Source organism: Canis aureus, chromosome 13 (assembly GCF_053574225.1).
Source record: "Canis aureus isolate CA01 chromosome 13, VMU_Caureus_v.1.0, whole genome shotgun sequence".
In the NCBI taxonomy this organism is placed as follows: Eukaryota; Metazoa; Chordata; class Mammalia; order Carnivora; family Canidae; genus Canis; species Canis aureus.
In genome coordinates this window covers 16,456,510-16,479,746 of record NC_135623.1, presented here as the reverse complement: position 1 = coordinate 16,479,746, position 23,237 = coordinate 16,456,510, and the positions used below count along the sequence as shown (strand labels likewise).

Genomic DNA, 23,237 nt, shown 5'->3' with positions numbered 1-23,237 from the left:
TACAACAATAGAGTAATATTCAGTCTTAAAAAGGAAGGATATTCTGATACATGCTACAATATGGATGAATCTTGAGGACATAATTCCATGTAAAATAAGCCAGTCACAAAATAAAAAATACTATACGATTCCACTTATGAGGCATGCAGAGAATTCAGATTCATAAACACAAAAAGTAAATGGTGGTTGCCAGGGACTAGTGGGAGGTGGTAATGAAGAGTTCTTATTTAATAGATACAGAGTTTCCATTTCAAAAGAAAAAGTTCTGAAGATGAAGGTTGTGATGGTTGCACAACAGTGTGATGGTACTTAATACCAATGAATTATATACTTAAAAATGATTAAAATGGTAAATGTTATGTACACCTCAGCACAAAAAGAACCCATTATCAGGAAAACGTTGTTAAACAATCCCTTGCCCCCCATTCCCATCCTATATGATCTGTGAGAAGAGTAACTGATTTATCCATTCAGTAACATTATGGCCCAGGCACAGTTTAAGGTTCTCCGGATACACCAGTGAATACAAAGATCCAAATTCCTTGGAGCTTAAAATCTAGTGGCAGGAGGAGGAGAAAGATGAGAAAGAAAAAAAAAAGGTAATTTATATAGCTTGTGGAAAAGTAGTAAGCCATAATGAAAGATTAGAGAATAGTAAGGGAGGAGTGCTGGGCTAGGCGGTGGTACTTATAAATGTTAAACAGGATGGCCACAATGTGCCCACTGACAAGGTGACATATGGCAAAAATTTATTAAAGGTAATGTAGATCATCATGTGGATATATAGGCAAAAATCATCCCAGGAATAAGGAACAGCTAAAGGCAAAGGGCCTAAGAAATTGGCCTGTTGTTTGAGCAACACCAAGAAGGCCAGCATTGCTGGAGCAGAGTGAGTAAAGGGAATAATGATAAAGAATATTGTTAGGAAAGTATAGGCCATTGTAAATCTTTTGCTGGATATAATCTGAAGGAAGAGCCAGTAGGATTCCTTGGCAGATTAGGGATAAAGAGATGAAGAACCAAGGATAACTCTTAAGGTTTTAGGTCTTGGCAACATTAAAGATGAAATTACCATGAGTTGAGATGGGGTAAGCTACAAGAGAAGCAGGTTGGGAGTGGAAGACTAGATGTTCTTTGTTAGCTCTATCAGATATTCAAGTAGAGATATTAGTAGGTAGTTAGAAATAGGAGTTTAGAGTTCAGGAAAAAAAGATGTGGCTAGTGATCTAAATCAACAAATATACAGTATGTGAAGCCATGAAATCAGGTAAGATCCCCAAAGGAACACACAGAGATAAGAAAAGAGGTCCATGGGATCCTTGGGTGGCGCAGCGGTTTAGCGCCTGCCTTTGGCCCAGGGCGCGATCCTGGAGACCCGGGATCGAATCCCACATCGGGCTCCCAGTGCATGGAGCCTGCTTCTCCCTCTGCCTATGTCTCTGCCTCTCTCTCTCTGTGGGACTATAATAAATAAATAAATAAATAAATAAATAAATAAATAAATAAATAAATAAGAAAAGAGGTCCAGAGTCTAAGACCTAGAGTAGTACAACATAAAAAATTTGGGGGAGAAAGAAAAAATAAGCAAAAGAGACAGAAGGAACGACCAAAGAGGTCAGTGGAAAACCAGAGACCTCATCTGAATGTGGGTTCACTTATTACTCTTTTTTAACCTTGTGAAATGGTTTCATTTCTCCATGTTTTGATTTTCCTTGTCTGTCCAATAAACATAATACCAATTACCTCATATAGTTGCTGTGAGATTTAAGGGAGACCAAGCATGGGAAAATGGTTAGCACATGTAATGCTGTAACTGCAACAGTGCAATAAATGGTATCTATTATTATGATGATGATTAACAACAATGAATGTTGGTTCCCTTCCAGACTATTATAATCATTTATTCTAACACTTTTAGAAAATTAGTAAGGAAGTGGAACTGAAAGAGAAGACCAAGACCAATTAATATTTAATCTATGACATTAGCTTTAACCTTATGATTTCTCTATCTATAAATAAGCTTCACCAAAATATCTGTTTTTCTTGGAAAGCCCAATGTCCATGGGCTGATGAATGGATAAAGAAGATATGGTATATATGTACAATGGAATGTTACTCAGCTATCAAAAATAATGAAATCCTGCCATTTGCAATGATATGGACAAAGCTAGAGTGTATTATGCTAAGTGAAACAAATCGGTCAGAGAAAGAAAAACACCATATAATTTCACTCATATGTGGATGTTTTTTTTTAAGATTTTATTTATTTATGCATGAGAGACAGAGACAGAGAGAGAGAGAGAGAGGCAGAGACACAGGTAGAAGGAGAAGCAGGCTCCACGCAAGGAGCCCGATGTGGGACTTGATCCTGGGACTCCAGGATCATGCCCTGGGCCGAAGGCAGGCGCAAACCTGCTGAGCCACTCAGGGATCCCCTGATATGTGGAACTTAAGAAAGAAAACTGATGAACCTATGAGAAGGAGGCAAAGAAAAAAAGGAGAGAAAGAAACAAACCATAAGGGACTCCTGAGTTGATGAAGGGAGGGGGTGGGGGATGGGCTAGAAGAGTGATGGGTATTAAGGAGAGCACTTGTGATGAGTACTGGGTGTTGTTTGTAAGTGATGAATCACTGAATTCTACTCTAAAACTAATACTGCACTGTATGTAACTAACAGAATTTAAAAATGTATATATCCATTTTTCCTTGAACATGCCCTGCCTCCATTCCTTGCTCATATTGCTCTTTTCGCTTTATATACTCTTTCTATCTACTTACTAAAATCCTAGCCCACTCTTTCAAAGTACACCACAAAGGCTACCTTCTGCTTTGAAGCCATTCATAACTTACCCTACATGGAGATGATCTCCCTTTCTTTTCCTTTAAATTTTTGCCACTTTAATGAACTTCCATGGCACTTACTATTGCAGTCAAGACTTAATTACAGTTGACCCTTGAACAACAATGGGTTTGAAGTATGTGGATTCACTTATATGCAGATTTTTCTCAATAAATGCAGTACAGTACTGTCAATGTATTTTCCTTATGATTTTCTCAATAATGTTTTCTTTTCTCTAGCTTTATTGTAAGAATACATTGTAAGAATACATATACAAAATATGTGCTAATAGACTGTTTATGCTATTGGTAAGGCTGCCAGTCAACAGAATGCTATGAGTAAAGGTTTTGCAGAGTAAAAGGTTTATGCAGACTTACAACTGCAGGTGAGGAGAGGATCAGCATCCCTAACCCTCATATTGTTCAAGAGTCACCTATATAAATATATTAACTTTTCATTTTACCTTCTTAGGTTATCCTTTTTTTTTTTTTTTTAAGATTTTGTTTATTTATTCATGAGAGAGACACAGAGAGAGAGGCAGAGACACAGGCAGAGAGAGAAGCAGGCTCCATGCAGGGAGCTGATGTGGGACCTGATCCCGGGACTCCAGGATCATGCCCTGGGCTGAAGGCAGGTGCCAAACCGCTGAGCCACCCAGGGATCCCCTAGGTTATCCTTTCTAATCATACAATATCCCTAGCAATATATTAATTCATCAGTTTGATAATGAGAGTCTAAAGAAAGCACATGTATTTTTAAAATATATTAATTTAACACTATTAACTACGATATGCCTTTTAGAAACCTTATTGCTGTTATTCTAAGTTTTGGCTTATATCAATACCCAGCACCTACATTACATCTTGTTTTCTACATATCTGCTTTTTTTTTTTTTTTTTTTAAAGATTTTATTTATTTATTCATGATAGTCACACAGAGAGAGAGAGGCAGAGACACAGGCAGAGGGAGAAGCAGGCTCCATGCACCGGGAGCCCGACGTGGGATTCGATCCCGGGTCTCCAGGATCGCGCCCTGGGCCAAAGGCAGGCGCCAAACCGCTGCGCCACCCAGGGATCCCTACATATCTGCTTTTTATATTCAATTCCTTTTTGTTACTCATGCTGGAAGTTAAAATTTTTTTTTTTAAGATTTTATTTATTTATTCATGAGAGACACAGAAAAAGAGGCAGAGACATAGGCAGAGGGAGAAGCAGGCTCCCTACGGGAAGCCCAATGTGGGACTCAGTCCCAGGACCCTGGAATCACACCCTGAGCCAAAGGCAGACACTCAACCACTGAGCCACCCAGGTGAACTGAAAGTTAAATTTCAACCTGAAAATAATGTACACTGCTAAATCTCATCTTGTCTTAATTTGTACAATACCAGAAATTGTGAATGCATTTCTACTAATCTTTCTTTATGCTCATAATCCTCAACTTATCACATCAGCAAATTTGTGTACTGAATAACTCACCTTATTTTTATCTGGAAAAATAAGGAATCCTATTCAGCATGATACTTGAGGTATTTACATGTTTGAGTCCACTTTCCTTTAATTCCCTGCTCTCCTACACAATAGTTGATCTGTTTTATTTTTAAATGAACAGTGACAAAGTTACAGAAGCTTTTAGACTGCCAGACTTAGGTTTGAATCTTGGCTTCACCTGGTTCAACTCTAGTAAAATGTATAATCTTGATCAAGTTACTTAAAGTTCTGGTCTTCACTTTCCTGATCTTTAAAATGGAAATATCACTTAAAAGGATAAATGGAAAATTAGATGCCATAAATACAGCATGAAGATTGGATAGTAACATTTCCCTTTTCTCTGTATTATTAAAAGATTTTACCCACTATTTGTAAAGCTATGATCATTACATACTGGAAGCAATTAATTTTTAAGTTTAGGCCAAGATCCAAATGAGTCATTGCTGACTTTGAAATTGCCAAACACTGTCTTTTATTGGTTTTACTGGCTAGAGTACATATTTTAGTAAGATTTTTTTTTAATTAAGTATAGCTGACATACAATGTTATATATTAGTTTCAGGTGTACAACATAATGTTTGGCAAGTTTACACGTTATGCTATGCTCACTGTGAGCATAGCTACCTTCTGTTACTGTATAACACTATTTTATAATACTGCTGGCTATATTTTCTATGCTGTACATTTTATTCCCATGATTTATTTATTCCATAACTGGAAGCTTGTCTCCCACTTCCCTCTAGTAATAACATAAATAAATAATAAATGAGATAAATGAATAAGAAGAGTAGAAAGTGATATGCTCACACTTGTCATCATTACTACTGGTAGATTACGACCGGCTATAACCATGCAATAGTTTTAAAGCCTTACATAAGTAAGTAGGACAGATATATTTGGAGACCCCCCCCCCCCAAAAAAAAAAAGCCTAAAGAAAATGGTACTATTTACTGTTCAAAGAAATTGATCAATTATTTCCTTACCTGAATCACTTGCTGCAACAACAACTGTTCCACCAGGAGCAAAAGGATCATTGTGCTTCAATGTTTCTACCTAAACAAATAACACAAAATCATGACTAAGAGAGGCAATGTTTCCTAGCTGAAACCTCATGGTCACACCAAAAAAAAAAAAAAAAAAAAAAAATTCTTTACAAGCTCTTAATTAAGAAATACACGCCACTAAAAATATTAGTATATGTTGTCGAAGCCAGAACAAGAAGCCATTAAAAATAAATAGATAGATAGATAGATAGATAGAAAGAAAGAAAGAAAGAAAGAAAGAAAGAAAGAAAGAAAGAAAGAAAGAAAGAAAGAAATACAAAGTATTAGGAATGTTTCCCCTTACTGATTTGCAATTTCTTAAACTGAAATGACGCAAAATTTTCTAAGCTTTTATTGAATAATATAATATCCATTCAAAATGGTATATGAAACGTGCGGTTTAACAAGTAACTATCAAATGAACACCTGTGTAAAAACTGCAAACACCTGAGAAGTCTTCATGTGTCCCTCTCCCAAGCACAATCTTATCCCTCCTCTGTAGAGATAATTATTACCCTGACTTTGGTGGCATTCATCTCTTTTCTTCATTATGTTGCTAATAGTACAAATATACACTATTTTAACTTTTTATACTGAAGTCATTTTAGATGTCTAAAACAGTTGTAAAGAAAATACAGAGAGTTCCCATATGTCTTTCACCCAGATTCCTCTGATGTTAGTACTTCATATAATCATGGTACATCTATTAAAACTAAGGATTTAACACTGGTACAAAACTATAAACTATAGACTTTATTTGGATTTCACCAGCTTTTCCATTAAGGTCCTTCTCCTATTCCAGGATGACATGTTGCATTTAGGATGTATACTATTCTAACTCTTAAATATTCTAGTACTTAATATCAGAAAATGCTAGATTTATTTTGTAATTGTTATCTAAAAATAATTCTAGCATTCTGCCCAGCAGAGGAATACATACATGTGCTCCCAAGGTAGGGCAGGGAGAGGAAGGAATGAAGGGAGGGGGTAAAGGAGGGAGACCAGAGAGAGGGAGCTCTGCTAGAAAGATCTTGCTACTTTGAATAACTAGCCATGTAAGAATCTGGACCAGGTCGCAAGGGTGAGTGGCTACAGAGTGAGGACTTTACCAGAAGTCAGGGATTCCTGCTTTAGAACTGCTTTCCTAACTTATTTTGGTTTTTAATCATAGTCAAACAAATGACATATTTAGGAAGAAAAGTGAACCTTCTCTTTCTGGCATTAAGGCCCTGTTAAGAGGCCAATGAAAGCCTTAGCAGACAGGTGAAAGGGACATTAGAAGGGTTTAGGAACATTTATTTCCGCTGACTCATAGCTATCAATGTCATCTGTATTACAGGCTCTATTTCTAATCATTAAGAAACTGGTTATTACAATTGACTGTCAAAGGATATCGCAGAGCTCAAATGATACATTTCCAAATAAAACAAATGTATTTGAAAAGGGAAAAGTATTGCTAACCAGGACTTGCAGTACATTCTCCCTTTATAAAAGAGAATCCATTTAAACTACTAGCAGAAAGAAGTAATTAACGCTAATGAAATTTTTAGAACTGAAGATGATAGTACTTATTTTAACTGATGCCAATGATATTATTATAAAACTAGCATACTAGCTTATATTCTAATTATATCTGCTGAATGAATAAAGAGCAATCAAAGAAAAACATTAATGTGGTCTGTAATGCCAGGTAACTTTGCATGGTTCCTAATCCTACAGTCAAAATACCAGTGTGAGAGATAGTCACTGACATAAGTTACCAATTATTTTGCTTTCTTTCTTGAATTTCACAGGGAAAAAAAATCTAACAGGCCTGATTTTTAACAAAAGCTTATAGATTTTATTAGCCATCACAGAAGGAAATAGAAAAAGTAGGCCTACATGAGTGTCAGGTTTAATTTCTATTCCTTCCTCATATACCACCTAAGAGGCACCTAAGAGGCCATTGAGACAGCAAGGGGGACAGGATGGACTGCGTAGCCTATGAAGGAACAAGAGGCCATTAAAACTCTCTTTATGCTATGTTCAGTTTGATAATTAGGCAATTTAGTACACAGAAGTAATTTTCACAACTACGATTCAGATGGTATTTTTTAGAAATAATGTACCAACATCCTCCTACAAGGTCACCAAATTTATCACTGAAATTTCCTTCTACATCAGCCATCTACCCCTCACTTTGACTGTATGACTTAGTACCTACACAATGCCACCAGACACTAGCTAGGAGAGTAAGAAATGGCAGTTATTTTGTTTTGCTTTGGTTTTTTAAATTATGTCCCTCTGAGAGCAGAGATTAGCCTTGAGGGAATAGAAAAGACTTCTGGGGAGATTCAGATCTAGAAACATAATCAGAGGCCTGTTTGAAAAGAAGAAAAATTACAAAACACAAGGGCTCCGTAGTCGGGAAGAATTAAGTTTAAATCTTAGACTACAGGGGTGAAGACCTTAGATTTTGGTCAGATAAACCAAGGTTTGGACTCAGTTCTACCACTTACTATCACTTAACCTCTTTAAGCCTCATTTACTTTATCTTAAAAAAGAGGATAGAAACATGAGCTCATAGGAATAGTGTGAAGATTAAATGGGCAACACATGAACAGAACTTAGCCCCATAACTTAGGTATAGGAAGAGGTGAGATAAACATAGCTATTAATATATTGCCAACTTGGTTTTCTGTTCTGTTTTTAATTTTGAAAACAAGAGCAGTCAGCAAGGGCAATCCTGCTTTCACAAACTGGTGAGGAAAGAGAAAAAGTAAATACAACAAATGGTGGAAATTTTTCAAAAGGCAAGAGGAACAGGAGAAACTCGTTTTATTTTTTAAATTAGGAAGAGCTACTTTGGGTGTTTTGTTTTTTTGTTTTGTTTTTTTTTGGTTTCTTGCTCTTTAATGATAATAGCGAAGCATCAGAGACTAGAATAAAGTAAAAGGAAAAGAAATAATTCAGGTTACAGCCAATTTTAGAAGAATTTGGCAAATCGGTCCATACTGCAAACTAAGTATTGTAGAAAAATAGTATCCAGTAGCCTGTGGAAACCACAAATATTTAGTTACAAAGGCACTTCCTCACTTTTACACCAATGGAAAATACTAGTTGTTGGCCAAATAGTTCTTTAATTGCTTTCTTTCTTTTTTTTTTTTAGTTTCTTACTGCACTCAGTAAAGAATATCAAAATCTACTAACTTTAATAGAATCAATTACTCTTTTAAGAGAATATTCTTTTTTTTTTTTCCCTATCCATGATAGTCACACACACACACACACAGAGAGGCAGAGACACAGGCAGAGGGAGAAGCAGGCTCCATGCACCGGGAGCCCGACGTGGGACTCGATCCCGGGTCTCCAGGACCGCGCCCTGGGCCAAAGGCAGGCGCCAAACCACTGCGCCACCCAGGGATCCCTTAAGAGAATATTCTTAATCTAAGATAATTGGAAGACAAAATTTTTGCTTCAAATGCCTGTCAACCAACTGTTCTTTTTTGGGTCTGTTTTACTTATAGATGTGAAACATCCTGCTTAAAAGAATAAACCTTCAAATAAAAAATAAAAACAAAAAAATTCCAAAACCATTCATAATTACTGAAATTGGGTAATGGATACATGGAGGTTTCTTAAAATATTTCATTATATTACTCTATTTTGAGTATGTTTGAATACCCATAATATAAAGATTTTTTTTATAGCCTCCAGATGTAAGCACTTAGCTGTATGACCTTGGTTACTTCCCAGTCCCAGTGTCCTTATTGTTAAAATAGGGCTACCAACATCTACCTTGCAAGGTTGTAAAGATTACAAAAGCCTAACAGTGGGAATTTGTATTTCTTTACAAGACTTACATGTATGTGTTACAAAATATGTATAAAATGTGTCTATAAAATAATATAAATGATTTAATCTTCTAAAACATTAATATTGTTTTTAGGTTAATTTTCATTATTTCAATAATGCATACTACATGTTTCTGAAAAGCTTTAAGACTGGTTTTTGGATTTCCAATAATTTATTTTAAATATCCCAAATGGAATAATATTTGATCTTTATTAAGGATGGACTTGATTTTCAGATAAAATTAGTTATTCCAGCCAATTATAGGGGGTGATAACACTGTGAAATGCCAGTCTGAACCAAAAACTAGATGAATTGGATGAGATTGAAATTTTAATAGCCCATCAGAATTAATCTAAAAGAGGATCCTTTCATCACTGTATATTCCAAGAAACTCACTTAGGACGCTTGTTATTTAACAGTTTTTATCCCTCCCACTTACCGATGTATTACTGCTATTGCTGGCTGCACTGAAAGGGTCAGTACTTGAAGTGGCAAAGGGATCAGTAGAAGACTGCTTGAAGAAACAGTCAGATGCAAATGGATCTGAACCTTTGAAAGGATCACCTCCAAATGGATCTAAGAAAATATAGCACATATATGAAAGACTAAAAACTACTACACCAAATTTACTATCACCTGAAAGTATAATTGTCTTAATTAAAAGACATCTTGAACTTCTGCAGGATCTAAATGAGGTGCTTTGCATTACGATTATTGATCATAAAAAATATACAGCTGCACCTAAAATAACTTTAATTAATATTCTTTTTCCTACTTGTTCATCATTCACCCAGAACACATCAATAATTCCAATATTTATTAAACAAGCATTACCTGTATGCTAGGTTTAAATAATTCCTCTAGCTGATGATTCTAATTCTAGGGAAGGAGGAATCACAAATTCCTTTGTGATTTTATTAAAAATAGTCTTTCACCTAACTAAGTTATTTGGAACAGGTCTGGGAAGCATAACAAATGGACGCAAGATTTGCTTTATTCTAGTGTAAAATCCCAGGAAAAGAATGTCTTATAAAGCCTGACATTTAGTAATTCTTTAAGAGGTTCCCTTTTCCCCCATTCATACATTGCATTCTTAGAAAACAAAATGCTCTGAACACTGTAGTAGCATAGATCGTTATACTCATCTAGTCTTCGGCTAACAAGGAGAAATCAGTCTAAGGATTATTAAAAGTATCAAAATATAAACACTAATGTCATTTTTTAAAAAGTAAAGCTAATAGTTCACTAAGCAAATTCACAAGAATCTATCACTTTGTCTCTGAAAATGCCAGGCACATACAACATTTTAATGGGGCCTTTATATCAGTTTTAAAAACTGAATAAAAAGGAAGTCCACTTCCTTTAACTATCTAACTTTGATCTCTCATTTCTAAATACAATATAGGTTTATAATTGAGCAGAATCAAATTACAGCTAAGTTGGATTTCAATGATATACTTACCAATTTTTCCAAAAGGATCATCTTTGAAAGGATCACCTGTGATAAGTAGAAATCACAGTAACAATATTTACTGTTGTGAGACTGTTATTTAAAGGTAACTTTAAACAAGAGCAGTTTCTTTCTTTTTTTTTTTTAATTTAATTTTATTTTATTCATTTATGATAGGCACACAGTGAGAGAGAGAGAGAGGCAGAGACACAGGCAGAGGGAGAAGCAGGCTCCATGCACTGGGAGCCCGACGTGGGACTCGATCCCGGGTCTCCAGGATCGCGCCCTGGGCCAAAGGCAGGCGCCAAACCGCTGCGCCACCCAGGGACCCCACAAGAGCAGTTTCTTAAAGCAAAATCTGTTTCATTAACTCTACCTCAAAGTAGATAAAACACTAAATGCCATGCACCTTTAGGAAACATTTAAAATAATAAAGAGTTAAGGCATAACACCAAGATACCTCACAAATGAAGCAAATTTTAATCGGAGCCAACTATACTTATCCTTTGATCACAAGATGAGGTTACAGATAGAAGGGAACAGACAGGCACAACAGCAATAACTCTATTAAAAAAATACTCTTCGCAAGAATACTGAATGGGAATTACCATCACCACTATAGAAACAAAGACACTGAGCTCTTTACTACAGTATAAAATAATTCTAGAACTAAAGAGTCCAGAAATAAATCCTTACATTTACAGTCATTGATTTTTGACAAGAATGCCAAGATAATTAATTCCACAGGGAAAACATAATCTTTTCAAGAATAAAGAATAAAGCTAGGGATCCCTGGGTGGCGCAGCGGTTTGGCGCCTGCCTTTGGCCCAGGGCGCGATCCTGGAGACCTGGGATCAAATCCCACGTCGGGCTCCCGGTACATGGAGCCTGCTTCTCCCTCTGCCTATGTCTCTGCCTCTCTCTCTCTCTCTGTGTGTGACTATCATAAATAAAATTTAAAAAATTAAAAAAAAAATAAAGCTAGACTCCCATCTCATACTGTATTCTAAAATTAACTAAAAATGGATCAAAGATCTAAATATAATAGCTAAAATATAAAACTCTTAGAAGAAAATCTAAGAGTAAATCTTCATGATTTTTGGCTCTTAGACACGACATCAAAAACACAAGTGACTAAATACAGATAAATTGGACTTCATCAAAATTAAGACAACGCAAAATACATGAAAACATTTGCAAATCAAATATTTGATAAGGGACTTATATTCAGAATATGTGAAGAACTCTTACAAGTTGACAGTAAAAAGACTAGCAATAAAAATGGGCAAATTATTTGAATAAATATTTCTCCAAAGAAGGAATACAAATGACCAATCAGCACATGGAAAGACGGTCCACAGAAGATATTTGCAAATGATATATCCAATAAGGGGTTAGTATCCAAAATATATAAAGAACTTGTAGAACTCAACACCCAAAAACCAAATAATCCAATTAAAAAGTGGGCAGGATCTCCTGGGTGGCTCAGTCGGTTAAGCATTTGACTTTGGCTCAGGTCATGATCTCAGGGTCCTGAGATCAAGGTCCACATCAGACTCCATGCTCAACTGGGGAGTCTGCTTGTCCCTCTGACCCTGCTCATACTCTCTCTCAAATAAATAAAATCTTAAAAAAAAAAAAAGTGGGCAAATGACACGAATAGACATCTTTCCAAAGACGATGTACAGATGTTCAACATCACTCATCATCAGGGAAATGCATACCAAAACTACAATGAGATACCACCTCACACCTGTCAGAATGGCTAAACTCAACAGCAGAAGAAACAACAGGTATTGACGAGGATGTGGAGAAAGGGGAACCCTCTTGCACTGTGGGTGGGAATGCAAACTGGTGTGGCCAGTCTGGAAACCAGTATGGAGGTTCTTCAAAAAATTAAAAATAAAACTACCCTAGGACCCAGCAATTGCATCAATGGTATTTACCCAAAGAATACAAAAATACTAATTTAAAGGGATACATGCACTCCAATGTTTACAGCAGCATTACCTACAATAGCCAAATTAATGGAAACAGACCAAATGTTCATCAACTGATGAATGGATACCAAAGACATGGGGTGTGTGTGTGCGCGCACACACACACATGTGCATGTAGTGGAATGTTACTCAGCCAACAAAAAAGAATGAAATCTTCTCATTTGCAACAACAAATGAGCTAGAGTATTATGCTAAGAAAATAAGTCAGAGAAAGAAATACTATATGACTTCACTCATAAGTGCAATTTAAGAAACAAACAAACAAAAAAAGACCATGGGGGGAAAAAAGGCAAGCCAAGAAACATAGTCTTAACTATAGAGAATACACTAATGATAACAAGAGAGGAGTTCTCCTGGGTGGGGGAGAAAACATGGGTTAAATGTGTGATGGGGATTAAGGAGGGCATTTGTTGTGCTGAGCACCAGGTGTTGTATGTAAGTGATGATTCACTAAATTCTACACCTGAAACTAATATTATATTGTATGTTAACTAACGGGAATTTATTTTTTTAAAGATTTTATATTTTTTTAAATTAAATTTTTGTTCTAGACTTTATTTTTAAAGATTTTATTTTTTCATGAGAGACACACAGAGAGAGACAGACAGACAGAGACACAGGCAGAGGGAGAAGCAGGCTCCATGTAGGGTGCCCGGTGTGGGACTTGATCCCAGGTCCCTGATCACACCCTGGGCTGAAGGTGGCGCTAAACCGCTGAGCCACCTGGGCTGCCCAAGATTTTATTTATTTATTCATGAGAGACACACACACAGAGAAAGAGAGAGGGAGAGACACAGGCAGAGGGAGAAGCAGGCTCCATGTAGGGAGCCTAATGTGGGACTTGATCCTGGGACTCCAGGATCACTCCCTGGGCCGAAGACAGGCGTTAAACTGCTGAGCCACCAGGGATCCCCAACTAACTGGAAGTTAAATAAAACCTTGGAGGAAAAAAAAAAATAAAACTGTTGTAAAATGACCTATCAATTTCAATAAACTGACTTGGAAATAAATAAAATGCAAAAAGAGCTTTGACTCCAGTGGTATTTAACATAGTTTACATGGACACCAGGTATTTCAATTTATTAAACTTTTATTTCTTCAATAACAATATAGGCACCATAAGGGCAGGGATCAGGCTTCTAACTGCTATTGATTCCACCGTTTAAAAGCATGATGTGGGGATCCCTGGGTGGCTCAGCGGTTTAGCGCCAGCCTTCGACCCAGGACATGATCCTGGAGTCCCAGGAACGAGTCCCGTGTCGGGAACCCTGCATGGAGCCTGCTTCTCCCTCTGCCTGTGTCTCTGCCTCTCTCTCTGTTTCTCATGAATAAATAAATAAAATCTTTAAAAAATAAATAAAAGCATGATGTTGGCACATTAGTAAAAAATCGCTGGTTGACCTAAGAGTACTTAATCTCCTCTCCTGGTCCATAATATCTCTTTCTTTTGGTCCTTATTCTGAACAAGAAACATGCTCTTAATCAGGGGCTCCTCAGACATAATCAGTGGCTTAGTCCTAGAAGTGAGTTAGTTGCTTGAAGAGGACAAATACCAGCAAATATAACATATCACATCTCTACATCCTCCACTTTTGTTGTAACAAGTAGGATCTCAAAACTGAAGCCCTCATTCTTATATCGTTACATTAAAAAGACTTTTTTGGTAAATCCATAATATAAGAGTACTTACTGCCAACAAAAGGATCAGACTGGAAAAAATCCAAGTTTGTGTCTGCAACTGGATCTGTCAGTGAACTGGATTCTGCATTAAATGGATCGCCCTAAAAATAATTTTAAATTAAAAAGTATTCTTTTAGGAACCAGTTTTAAGATTTTGAAATAAAATGCTTTGAAAAATATCAATGGATGGTAATACAACAAATATTTCTGTAGTCATAAAGCTCACTTAATACATTTTTCTTTCCTTAGTTTAAAACAGTGTGTAGCCCATCTAGGGAAACCAGTAATGAGAACATATACATACACACACAAATATATATATATGTATATATATATAAAATTATTTTTACCTCTTTTGAATGTCTGTCAGTATTAAATTCAGGACAAACTTTCTCATTAACAGCTGTAGTCGCCACTTCATTATCATCAGGCACACCAGAAGGCAGTATTTCAGGACTACTTCTTACCTACAAAATATTAATGCTACATGGACTAAACTATGTATTTTCTACTCAGCAGAGGAAACTGACAAAGGATAACCAAAAATTACTAAAAAACAAAAGACAAGCAGAATGTATTCATTAAATGAGTTCTCTTAAAAATCTTTCTTTGGAAAATGGTATCATCAAGCATCAAAGTCACTCAGGCCACAAAATTTAACCACTTAACCACTTCCCTTTGGTCATCTCCCACCTAGCCTCCAAGTCTTGCTGTTTTACCTCCCACCTCCTCCTCAAATCCATTCCTCTCCATCTTCACTGTCACTATCATCCATTTATAGTATCATCATTCTGATCCAGCTTAACCTTCCAACTGCCTTCTTGCCTCCAACATGTGCCCTTTCAAATGACCCTTTTTAGAGTAGCTAAAGGAATAGATCTAAAATACGAATCTGAAAAAAAAAAAAATAAAATAAAAAAATACTAATCTGATCAGGACTGTTTGGTTAAAGGTCCTTCAATGGCTTCCCACGGCTTTCTGGATTTAGATCAGTAGGAAACAGGGCTTAAGAAGTGACAGGGAAGGGCAGCCCGGGGGGCTCAGTGGTTTAGTGCCGCCTTTGGCCCAGGGCGTGATCCTGGAGACCCGGGATCGAGTCTCACATTGAGCTCCCTGCAAGGAGCCTGCTTCTCCCTCTGCCTGTGTCTCTGCCTTTCTCTCTGTCTCTGTCTCTCATGAATAAATGAATAAAATCTTAAAAAAAAAAAAAGAGTTTTAAGAAGTGACAGGGAAAATCTCCATATCACCCTATGTCTTTGAAGGATAACCTTTTGATTGCAATGCCTAAATAAAAACCAAGTCTGTTAATTTTATGTCTTTAATGTATTTCAAACTTGTATTCTTGTCATCATCCCTCCCATTACTGCTTAAGTTTAGGCTAAAACCATCTCACATAGACCATTCCAACAGTCTCTTAACATATCTCTGCATGTTCAGTCCCACTCTCAAATCCATTTTCTACATTTTTCTAAAAGGTAAGTGCAATTATGTCACGTCTTGCTTAAATTCTTCAATGGTTACTCAGTGCAGTAAGATAAATCCTCCAATGCTTCAAGATGAACCCTCTTGCCCTTTTTGACCTAAAAGTGGTCACTTTTATCCAGGTGCAATGCACATCATAATCACCCATGGAATTTTTTTGTAAAAATATATGTACCTGGCACCATCCCAGAAACTCTAGTTCAGCAAGTTTGCAGTGGGGTACAGACATCTATATTTTAAGTAAGAGATAATGCAGGGAGCCACTATAAGAGAGCCTCATCTCCTATCAATACTCTCCCCACCATCACAAGATATCCTTTGAGAATTTCTTCTGACTCTGTGCAGCATGTTTCTCTCATCTCATACCTATGTAAATACTGTTTTCTCTGCCAGGAATACACCATCTTCTTCTTTGCTTAACACTTCTTACTGTGAAGCTCACCTATAAAGCTTTCTCTATAAAATCTTGAGCCTCCTCCAAGCTGTCCTACCTGAATATCTCATGCTTCCATGATCAGAGCCCTTTAACATAGTATAGTGTTACAACTGCTAAACTGTATGCTGCTTAAAGGCAGAGTTACAGTCTTTTGTCTCTGCAGCTCTCATATATAAGAGCAGCACTGCTGCACACAGCTGGTACTTTCTAAATAACTGGAAGATAAGTGTCCTCAACATTATGAAATAGTTATTCTCAGTGTTGGGTGAGAATACTTTAAAAAAATGTTTTAAAAAGTTACTATCTATAGAGCTACTGTTTTGAAAACATGCTTTATATAATAGATTAGTCAAAATTAACTTTTACATTAGTTCAAAGTACTGGAACTGTTGGATCAGTACCTACTCTCTGCCTCTGAAAACAAAACAAAACGCAACTGTCCTCAGATGAGGCATGATTCTATATTTATATTAAGTATGACATCAACAAAAACTTTGATCTGTATCAGTTTTTTTTTTCTGAAGTTGATTATGAAGATTATAGAACTACTAGACTCACTGGAGACTCCTGGTGTATGGGCTCTGACTCCAAGTTGCCTTGGCCTTCAGCATGCTCATTAAGGTTAGCTGTTTCACTGCTGCTGGTGCTGAGGCTGCAATAATCTGTAGCACCATTTACAAGAATGCTGTGTGGGCTACTGCACCAATTTAATTGATTATTATGGCTTTCCAGCTCTTTCATTTCCATCAGTTTCATTTGCATCTGTCAACACAAAGTAGAAATACAAAACAGAATTTATTACTAGAAAGACACAAAAAATTTAAATAGCTACATCCCTAGGTTTGGTCAATGATAAATTTGCTTCCATTAGGGAAAATACTCTGGGAATGCAGCATGATTTAGAGAGATTTCAGTAATCCATCTCCATGAGTTCTCTTGAAATTCCAGTATATATGGATTCACTTTTGTACATCTTTTGAAAGCTTCAAGAATTTTGATTCAATTATCCATATTTTGGTGTCCTTTTGGTATAACTAGAAAAAGGGTCAGCATATTGGGAAAAAGACAGCAAAGTAACAGAACAAGGGAAGATTTTGTGATGAAGTTTTGGGGGGCAAAAAGGAAGCTGAGGGAGAGCACACAACATTTTGGAGCTATCTATACTCCTACTGGGAAGGAGAAGAGTGAAGACTAAGGCAAAATGAGCTACTGTCCTATGCTCTGGTATTATTTATTAATGGGCTAGAGTCCTAGGAAGTGGTAAATCTAAGCTATTCCAAATATATTAAATAAAGGACAAAGTAGTTTGGATTTCAGTATCCAAGTGACTTTATATTCCTGGAACAACGGTAGGACAGAGAGGCAGAATTCAATAAACTGTAATATATATTAAAAGAAAAATGCTGGGGCCAGAGGCTGGGGAAAGATGATGCTTATTCATACTAACATCTATAATAAAAAAAATAAATTAGTAAATATCTCAAAGAAATTGAAGAGAGGGAAAAATCAAAATATGCTTTTAGTGAAAGGCGTAATGAATGAAATTTTACTGAATAGTTCCCATTTTTCATAAAATACATTTTTTTATATTACATGCTGTATTTTTTGTTTTTAGCAAATATAAATATTTCCTACTGACATTTCATGAATCAAGACTCAGTGCCTCTGGGGATCCCTGGGTGGCGCAGCGGTTTAGCGCCTGCCTTTGGCCCAGGACGTGATCCTGGAGACCCAGGATCAAATCCCACATCGGGCTCCCAATGCATGGAGCCTGCTTCTCCCTCTGCCTAAGTCTCTACCTCTCTCTCTCTCTCTCTGTGACTATCATAAATAAATAAAAATTAAAAAAAAAAAAAGACTCAGTGCCTCTAATCTTATTTTCTGCATGAGGTTTTTAGGTTGCTCATTTTGGAATCTGTTATTTACCACAGATCTTTCCAGGGTCATAACCTGGGAAAAGAACACTATATTGGACTGGGAAAACAGACGTCAATTGAGCTCTGTCACCTTTCAGTTAAGTGACCTTAGTCGAAGTAACTTCTTCAAGCCTTCATTTCTTAATCCTAAAGTAAGAACTATCTCCACAGATGATTAAATGAAGCAAAGATATATTTGAAAGAATTCTGTAAAATGTAAATGTCTGTGCGTAAATAATGGACAATGTGCATAAAAGTGCCTAGCACACTAGCATTTTCTCACCATAATACGAATTAAGTTTCCCTGTTTTTTTTCCACTAATTCACTCCATTTTTAAAAAGTTAAAAACATTGAGCTCTTTGAGAGTAGGGACCATAACTTTTGCTATCACCTTTGTATCTCCAACATCTAGCACAATGATGTAAGTGTACTGTAAGCGTGTAATTTAGGTTCAAACCGTGGATATCAGTAAGCATATGTGTCTATCAAATTGCATTGTATTTAGAATTTAAACTAATAATCCAAAATGTTACACATTTGTAACACACAGCATATGCCTTGTATATTCCCAGTGCTATTGAGTTGTGGTTTATAAACTTTTTTTTTTTTACTTTAATCTATAGAAAGAAGTAGATTTTACTTCCTAACCCAGTAAATATATGTATTTATTTGAACAGGTCTCTCTGTGTATATATACATACATAAACATATATATGTAATGCAGACACATTCATCCATATGTATAATTTACATGCACACATGCACATACAACTGTGAAAAAGTTTCATGAATCCTTAAATAATCCTTATAATTTTATAATATAATCCTTATAATCTTTATGTATCTTTATTCCATGTAATGCGTGCTTATATTTCCTATTCTGTCTTATTGCATTCTATTTTATTTTTTGTATATAAAGTATGTCTTTATTTTTTCTAAATAAAAACAACCTATATAGGTATACGTAGGAATGCGCAGGCACACAGACAGGTACACCCTGTGCAGACAGAACAGGTCCCATGCTCCAAACACTGTTCTACTCCAGGAGCTGGAATTAGCAGATGTCTCTTTTTCTTTATTTCTTTATTTTTTTTTATGGAAGAAAATTAGATTATCTTTATTTCTTGTATCGGTTTTACAAATAATATTCTTTGATTCTACTCAAAAGTGTTGATATTAATGGAAAAAAACATGAGCAAAACAAGACTTTTCACTTTCTATTTTAAAAATGTAATAGTGTAGTACTCCATCATTAACAATAGTTAATTTAATTTTTTATACATTAAAAACTTGGAATGTGTATTAGGAAACAAATGTGCACGTATAAAATGGGTTTATGTTACATGGAGAAAATAATTTTATGTTTTATGGATCAGGCAGTTTTTCTCACTGAGTTGGGCACAATCACTAACTCTACAGGTCAGGGAGGTTTTTTCTGTGGGGGCCAGAGGCAGAGCTCTCCTCTAGTCCATTTGCTTCAGGGCTGCCCAATATCTCCTCTCTATTTTATTTTATTTTATTTTTTATTTTTATTTTTTTTTAATTTTTTATTTATTTATGATAGTCACACACAGAGAGAGAGAGAGAGGCAGAGGGAGAAGCAGGCTCCATGCACTGGGAGCCCGACGTGGGATTCGATACCGGGTCTCCAGGATCACGCCCTGGGCCAAAGGCAGGCGCCAAACCGCTGCGCCACCCAGGGATCCCATCCTCTCTATTTTATAGTCATGTTCCTTCTGACTTTTTCTTGTCCCTGACTGAAACTACTGAAGCTCACAAAATGGATTCAACACCTGATTTCAGGCTGCATTTGAAGAGCAATAAGACTATGTCTACAAGATGATGACCAGTATGTCAAGTTGGGTTAGCTCAAGGAATCCCAAATAAAGAATACTTTGGTGATCAGGAGCACCAAAGACTCAAAAGTTCTGAACACTCCAGAACACTCCTGTCTTAACTTCATTTTTTAAAAATGCTTTTATCATGACCATTAAATCAATTTCAATATCCACTATACCTTTTCAGTCTACAATTTAAAACCTTAACACTAATAACCATCATATAGATGAAACACTGTATGGAAATACTTGCCTATCAAAGAGTACTATTTAAGACAATTTATTCCTTTAAGTTACTTTTGAGATAATAATATCTTGAACAAAACTAGGCTTTCCTGTGTCTGGCTCTCTCACGTACCTGTCACTTAGCCTGTCTTCTTCCTTGGTCTCTGCATAAACTTAGAGGATACAGAAAAATAAAAAAAATCATACAACTAACACAAGCTCTTTGCAAACTGTGCAAGAGAAATGCAATAAACTATCAGAATGCCAGTAATACTTGGATAAAAACAGCAAATATTGTGTAAGTAAGATACATAGAATTAAAGCCAAAGGTTCTTTGCTTTTTCCTACCATAAATACAAAGAAGTAAAAATGAAAATTTAGCAAGTCAGAAATTTTTCCTCAGTTCTCCCTTTTAACAGAAAAGCTACAGTTTAGCTTTAAAGAGCAATTAAAGTCTCAGGATAATTTTATATTTGCATAATTGTATATTTATAAAGTACTGGATTTTCATTTTTTATAGGCCCATGGGAAACTGCTGCCCTCTGTGGGAAAGACACACAAGTCACTAAGTCAAATATAAGAAATTGGTATGTTTATTTTAATTTTTTTTATTTTTTATTTATTTTTCAAAAATACTCTACACCCAACGTAGGGAATGAACTTACAATTATGACCCGAAGATCAAGAGTCACAATGCCCTACCAAATGAGCCAGCCAGGTGCTCCCTGGTATGTTTGTTCTTAAGGTATGAAGATCAGTTTGCAAGGATATAATTCCTTCCATAAGTACCTAATATCATCTGGCACACTTGGTAGTATAGTTTGCTGAAATTATTTTCCTTGTTCAGAAACAGTGTCTTCTTTTCTCAGTGATAATTTTTTTTTCTCAGTGATAATTTGTAATATCCAGAGTCCTTTCTACTTTTCTCATTTATGTTCCTTCCTTTGAAATAACTTCTCTTTCAAAAAACTCAAAGAAAAGAAAATGAAAAAACAAGCCAGAGACTGGGAGAAATTACTTGCAAATCAAATATTCTGGTAAAGAACTTATATCCAGAATTTTTAACTAGTAATAATTGTGCCTCAGGTAAACCTCATTGGCTATGACACTGCCACTGCGCAAAGCTATCCAGAATTTTTTAAACTCTTCTTATTTATTTATTTATTTATTTATTTATTTATTCATTCATTCATTCATTCATTCATTCATGAGAGACAGAGAGAGAGAGAGAGAGGCAGAGACACAGGCAGAGGGAGAAGCAGGCTCCATGCAGGGAGCCCGACGTGGTACTCGACCCCAGGTCTCCAAGATCAAGCCCTAAGCCAAAGGCAGGTGCCAAACCACTGAGCCACCCAGGAATCCCCTAAACTCTTGTAATTTAATAATAATTAGACAATCTAATTTTTACTTAAAGATTTTTTTTATTTATTCATGAAAGACAGAGAGAGAGAGAGGCAGAGGCATAGCAGAGGGAAAGTAGGCTCCCTGTGGGAAACCCAATGTGGGACTCGATCCCGAACCCTGGGATCATGCCTTGAGTCAAAGGATATAAAGGATATCCAAAAGGATATACAAATGGCTAATAAGCACATGAAAAGATACTCAACATCACTAGTCATTAAAAAAATATAAATTAGAGGGATGCTCGGGTGGCTCAGTGGTTGAGCGTCTGCCTTCGACTCAGGGCCTGATACCAGGTTAATCGGATCGAGTCCCACATCGGGTTCCCCACAGGGAGCCTGCTTCTCCCCCTGCCTATGTCTCTGCCATTCTTTCTGTGTCTCTCACGAATAAATAAATAAAATCTTAAAAAAAAAAGAAAAATATAAATTAGAAACTATGAGATACCACTTCATACCTACTAGGATGACTAAAATCAGTTAAGTAGACAGTAAAAGTCTCAGTAAGGGGATCCCTGGGTGGCGCAGCGGTTTAGCGCCTGCCTTTGGCCCAGGGTGCGATCCTGGAGACCCGGGATCGAATCCCACGTCGGGCTCCCGGTGCATGGAGCCTGCTTCTCCCTCTGCCTGTGTCTCTGCCTCTCTCTCTCTCTCTCTCTCTCCGTGACTATCATAAATAAATAAAAATTAAAAAAAAAAAAAGTCTCAGTAAGACTGGAGAAACTGGAACCCTCATATATTATTACTGGGAATGTGAATGGTAGTGACTTTGGAAAACTTTGGCAATTTAAAGTTAAAAAAAATTTAAACATAATTTCACAATATAACCAACTATTCCATACCTAAGAGAAATGAAAACATATCCACACAAATAATTGTTTGCAAATGTTCATAGCAGCATTATTCGTAACAGCCAACAAGTAGAAAGAATCAAATGCCCATTAATCAGTGAATGGATAAACAAAATACTTTATACAATGAAATAATAATGTTGAAACATGCTACAACACAAATGAGCCTCAAAAACACTATGCTTGTGAAGGAAACCACATGAAAAAAGATAATGTATATAATGTTTGATTTCATCTACTTGAAATGCTCAGAAAAGGCAAACCTTTAGAATCAGAAAGCAGTAGTACTTACCTAGGGGTAGAAGCAGGGACTCACTACAAATGGGTGCAAGGGATCTTTTTAGGAGTGATAGAAATGTTCTAAAATTGGATTGTGATGTTTGAACAATTCTAAATTTATTGAAAATCACTGAACTGTATTATTAAAAACCTGTAGGGCAGCCCCAGTGGCGCAGCGGTTTAGCGCCGCCTGCAGCCCAGGGTGTGATACTGGAGACCCGGGATCCAGTCCCACATCAGCTCCTTGCATGGAGCCTGCTTCTCCCTCTGCCTGTGTCTCTGCCTCTCTCTCTCTCTCTGTGTGTGTCTCTCATGAATAAATAAAATCTTAAAAAAAAATAAAATAAAATAAAACCTGTAAATTTCATGGTATGTAAATTATACCTCAAAAAAAAAAAACTCAAAGAAGAAAATAATTTTAAAGAATATTCATTCAGCTGATAGCATTCCCACTAGAATAGCCTTCTTTCAGGTTA

General features: G+C 36.3%; 1 protein-coding gene and 1 pseudogene across 7 annotated transcripts in view; both read right to left on the bottom strand.

Moving 5' to 3' along the window:
* The window catches only part of EPS15 (epidermal growth factor receptor pathway substrate 15), a 142,478-nt gene that overhangs the window by 22,299 nt on the left and 96,942 nt on the right, over nucleotides 1-23,237 (bottom strand). For 6 of the 7 annotated variants that reach the window (XM_077844964.1, XM_077844969.1, XM_077844967.1 and 3 more), the window contains 6 exons: nucleotides 16,810-17,013; nucleotides 14,684-14,800; nucleotides 14,344-14,434; nucleotides 10,666-10,701; nucleotides 9,643-9,779; nucleotides 5,310-5,379 (listed from right to left, as the gene is read on the bottom strand). In XM_077844964.1, the coding sequence (XP_077701090.1) occupies nucleotides 5,310-5,379; nucleotides 9,643-9,779; nucleotides 10,666-10,701; nucleotides 14,344-14,434; nucleotides 14,684-14,800; nucleotides 16,810-17,013 (655 nt within the window). The remainder of the gene's footprint in view (nucleotides 1-5,309; nucleotides 5,380-9,642; nucleotides 9,780-10,665; nucleotides 10,702-14,343; nucleotides 14,435-14,683; nucleotides 14,801-16,809; nucleotides 17,014-23,237) is intronic. The other variant, XM_077844968.1, reaches the window with a different exon arrangement.
* On the bottom strand, nucleotides 21,242-21,357 carry LOC144282760 (U4 spliceosomal RNA; annotated as a pseudogene).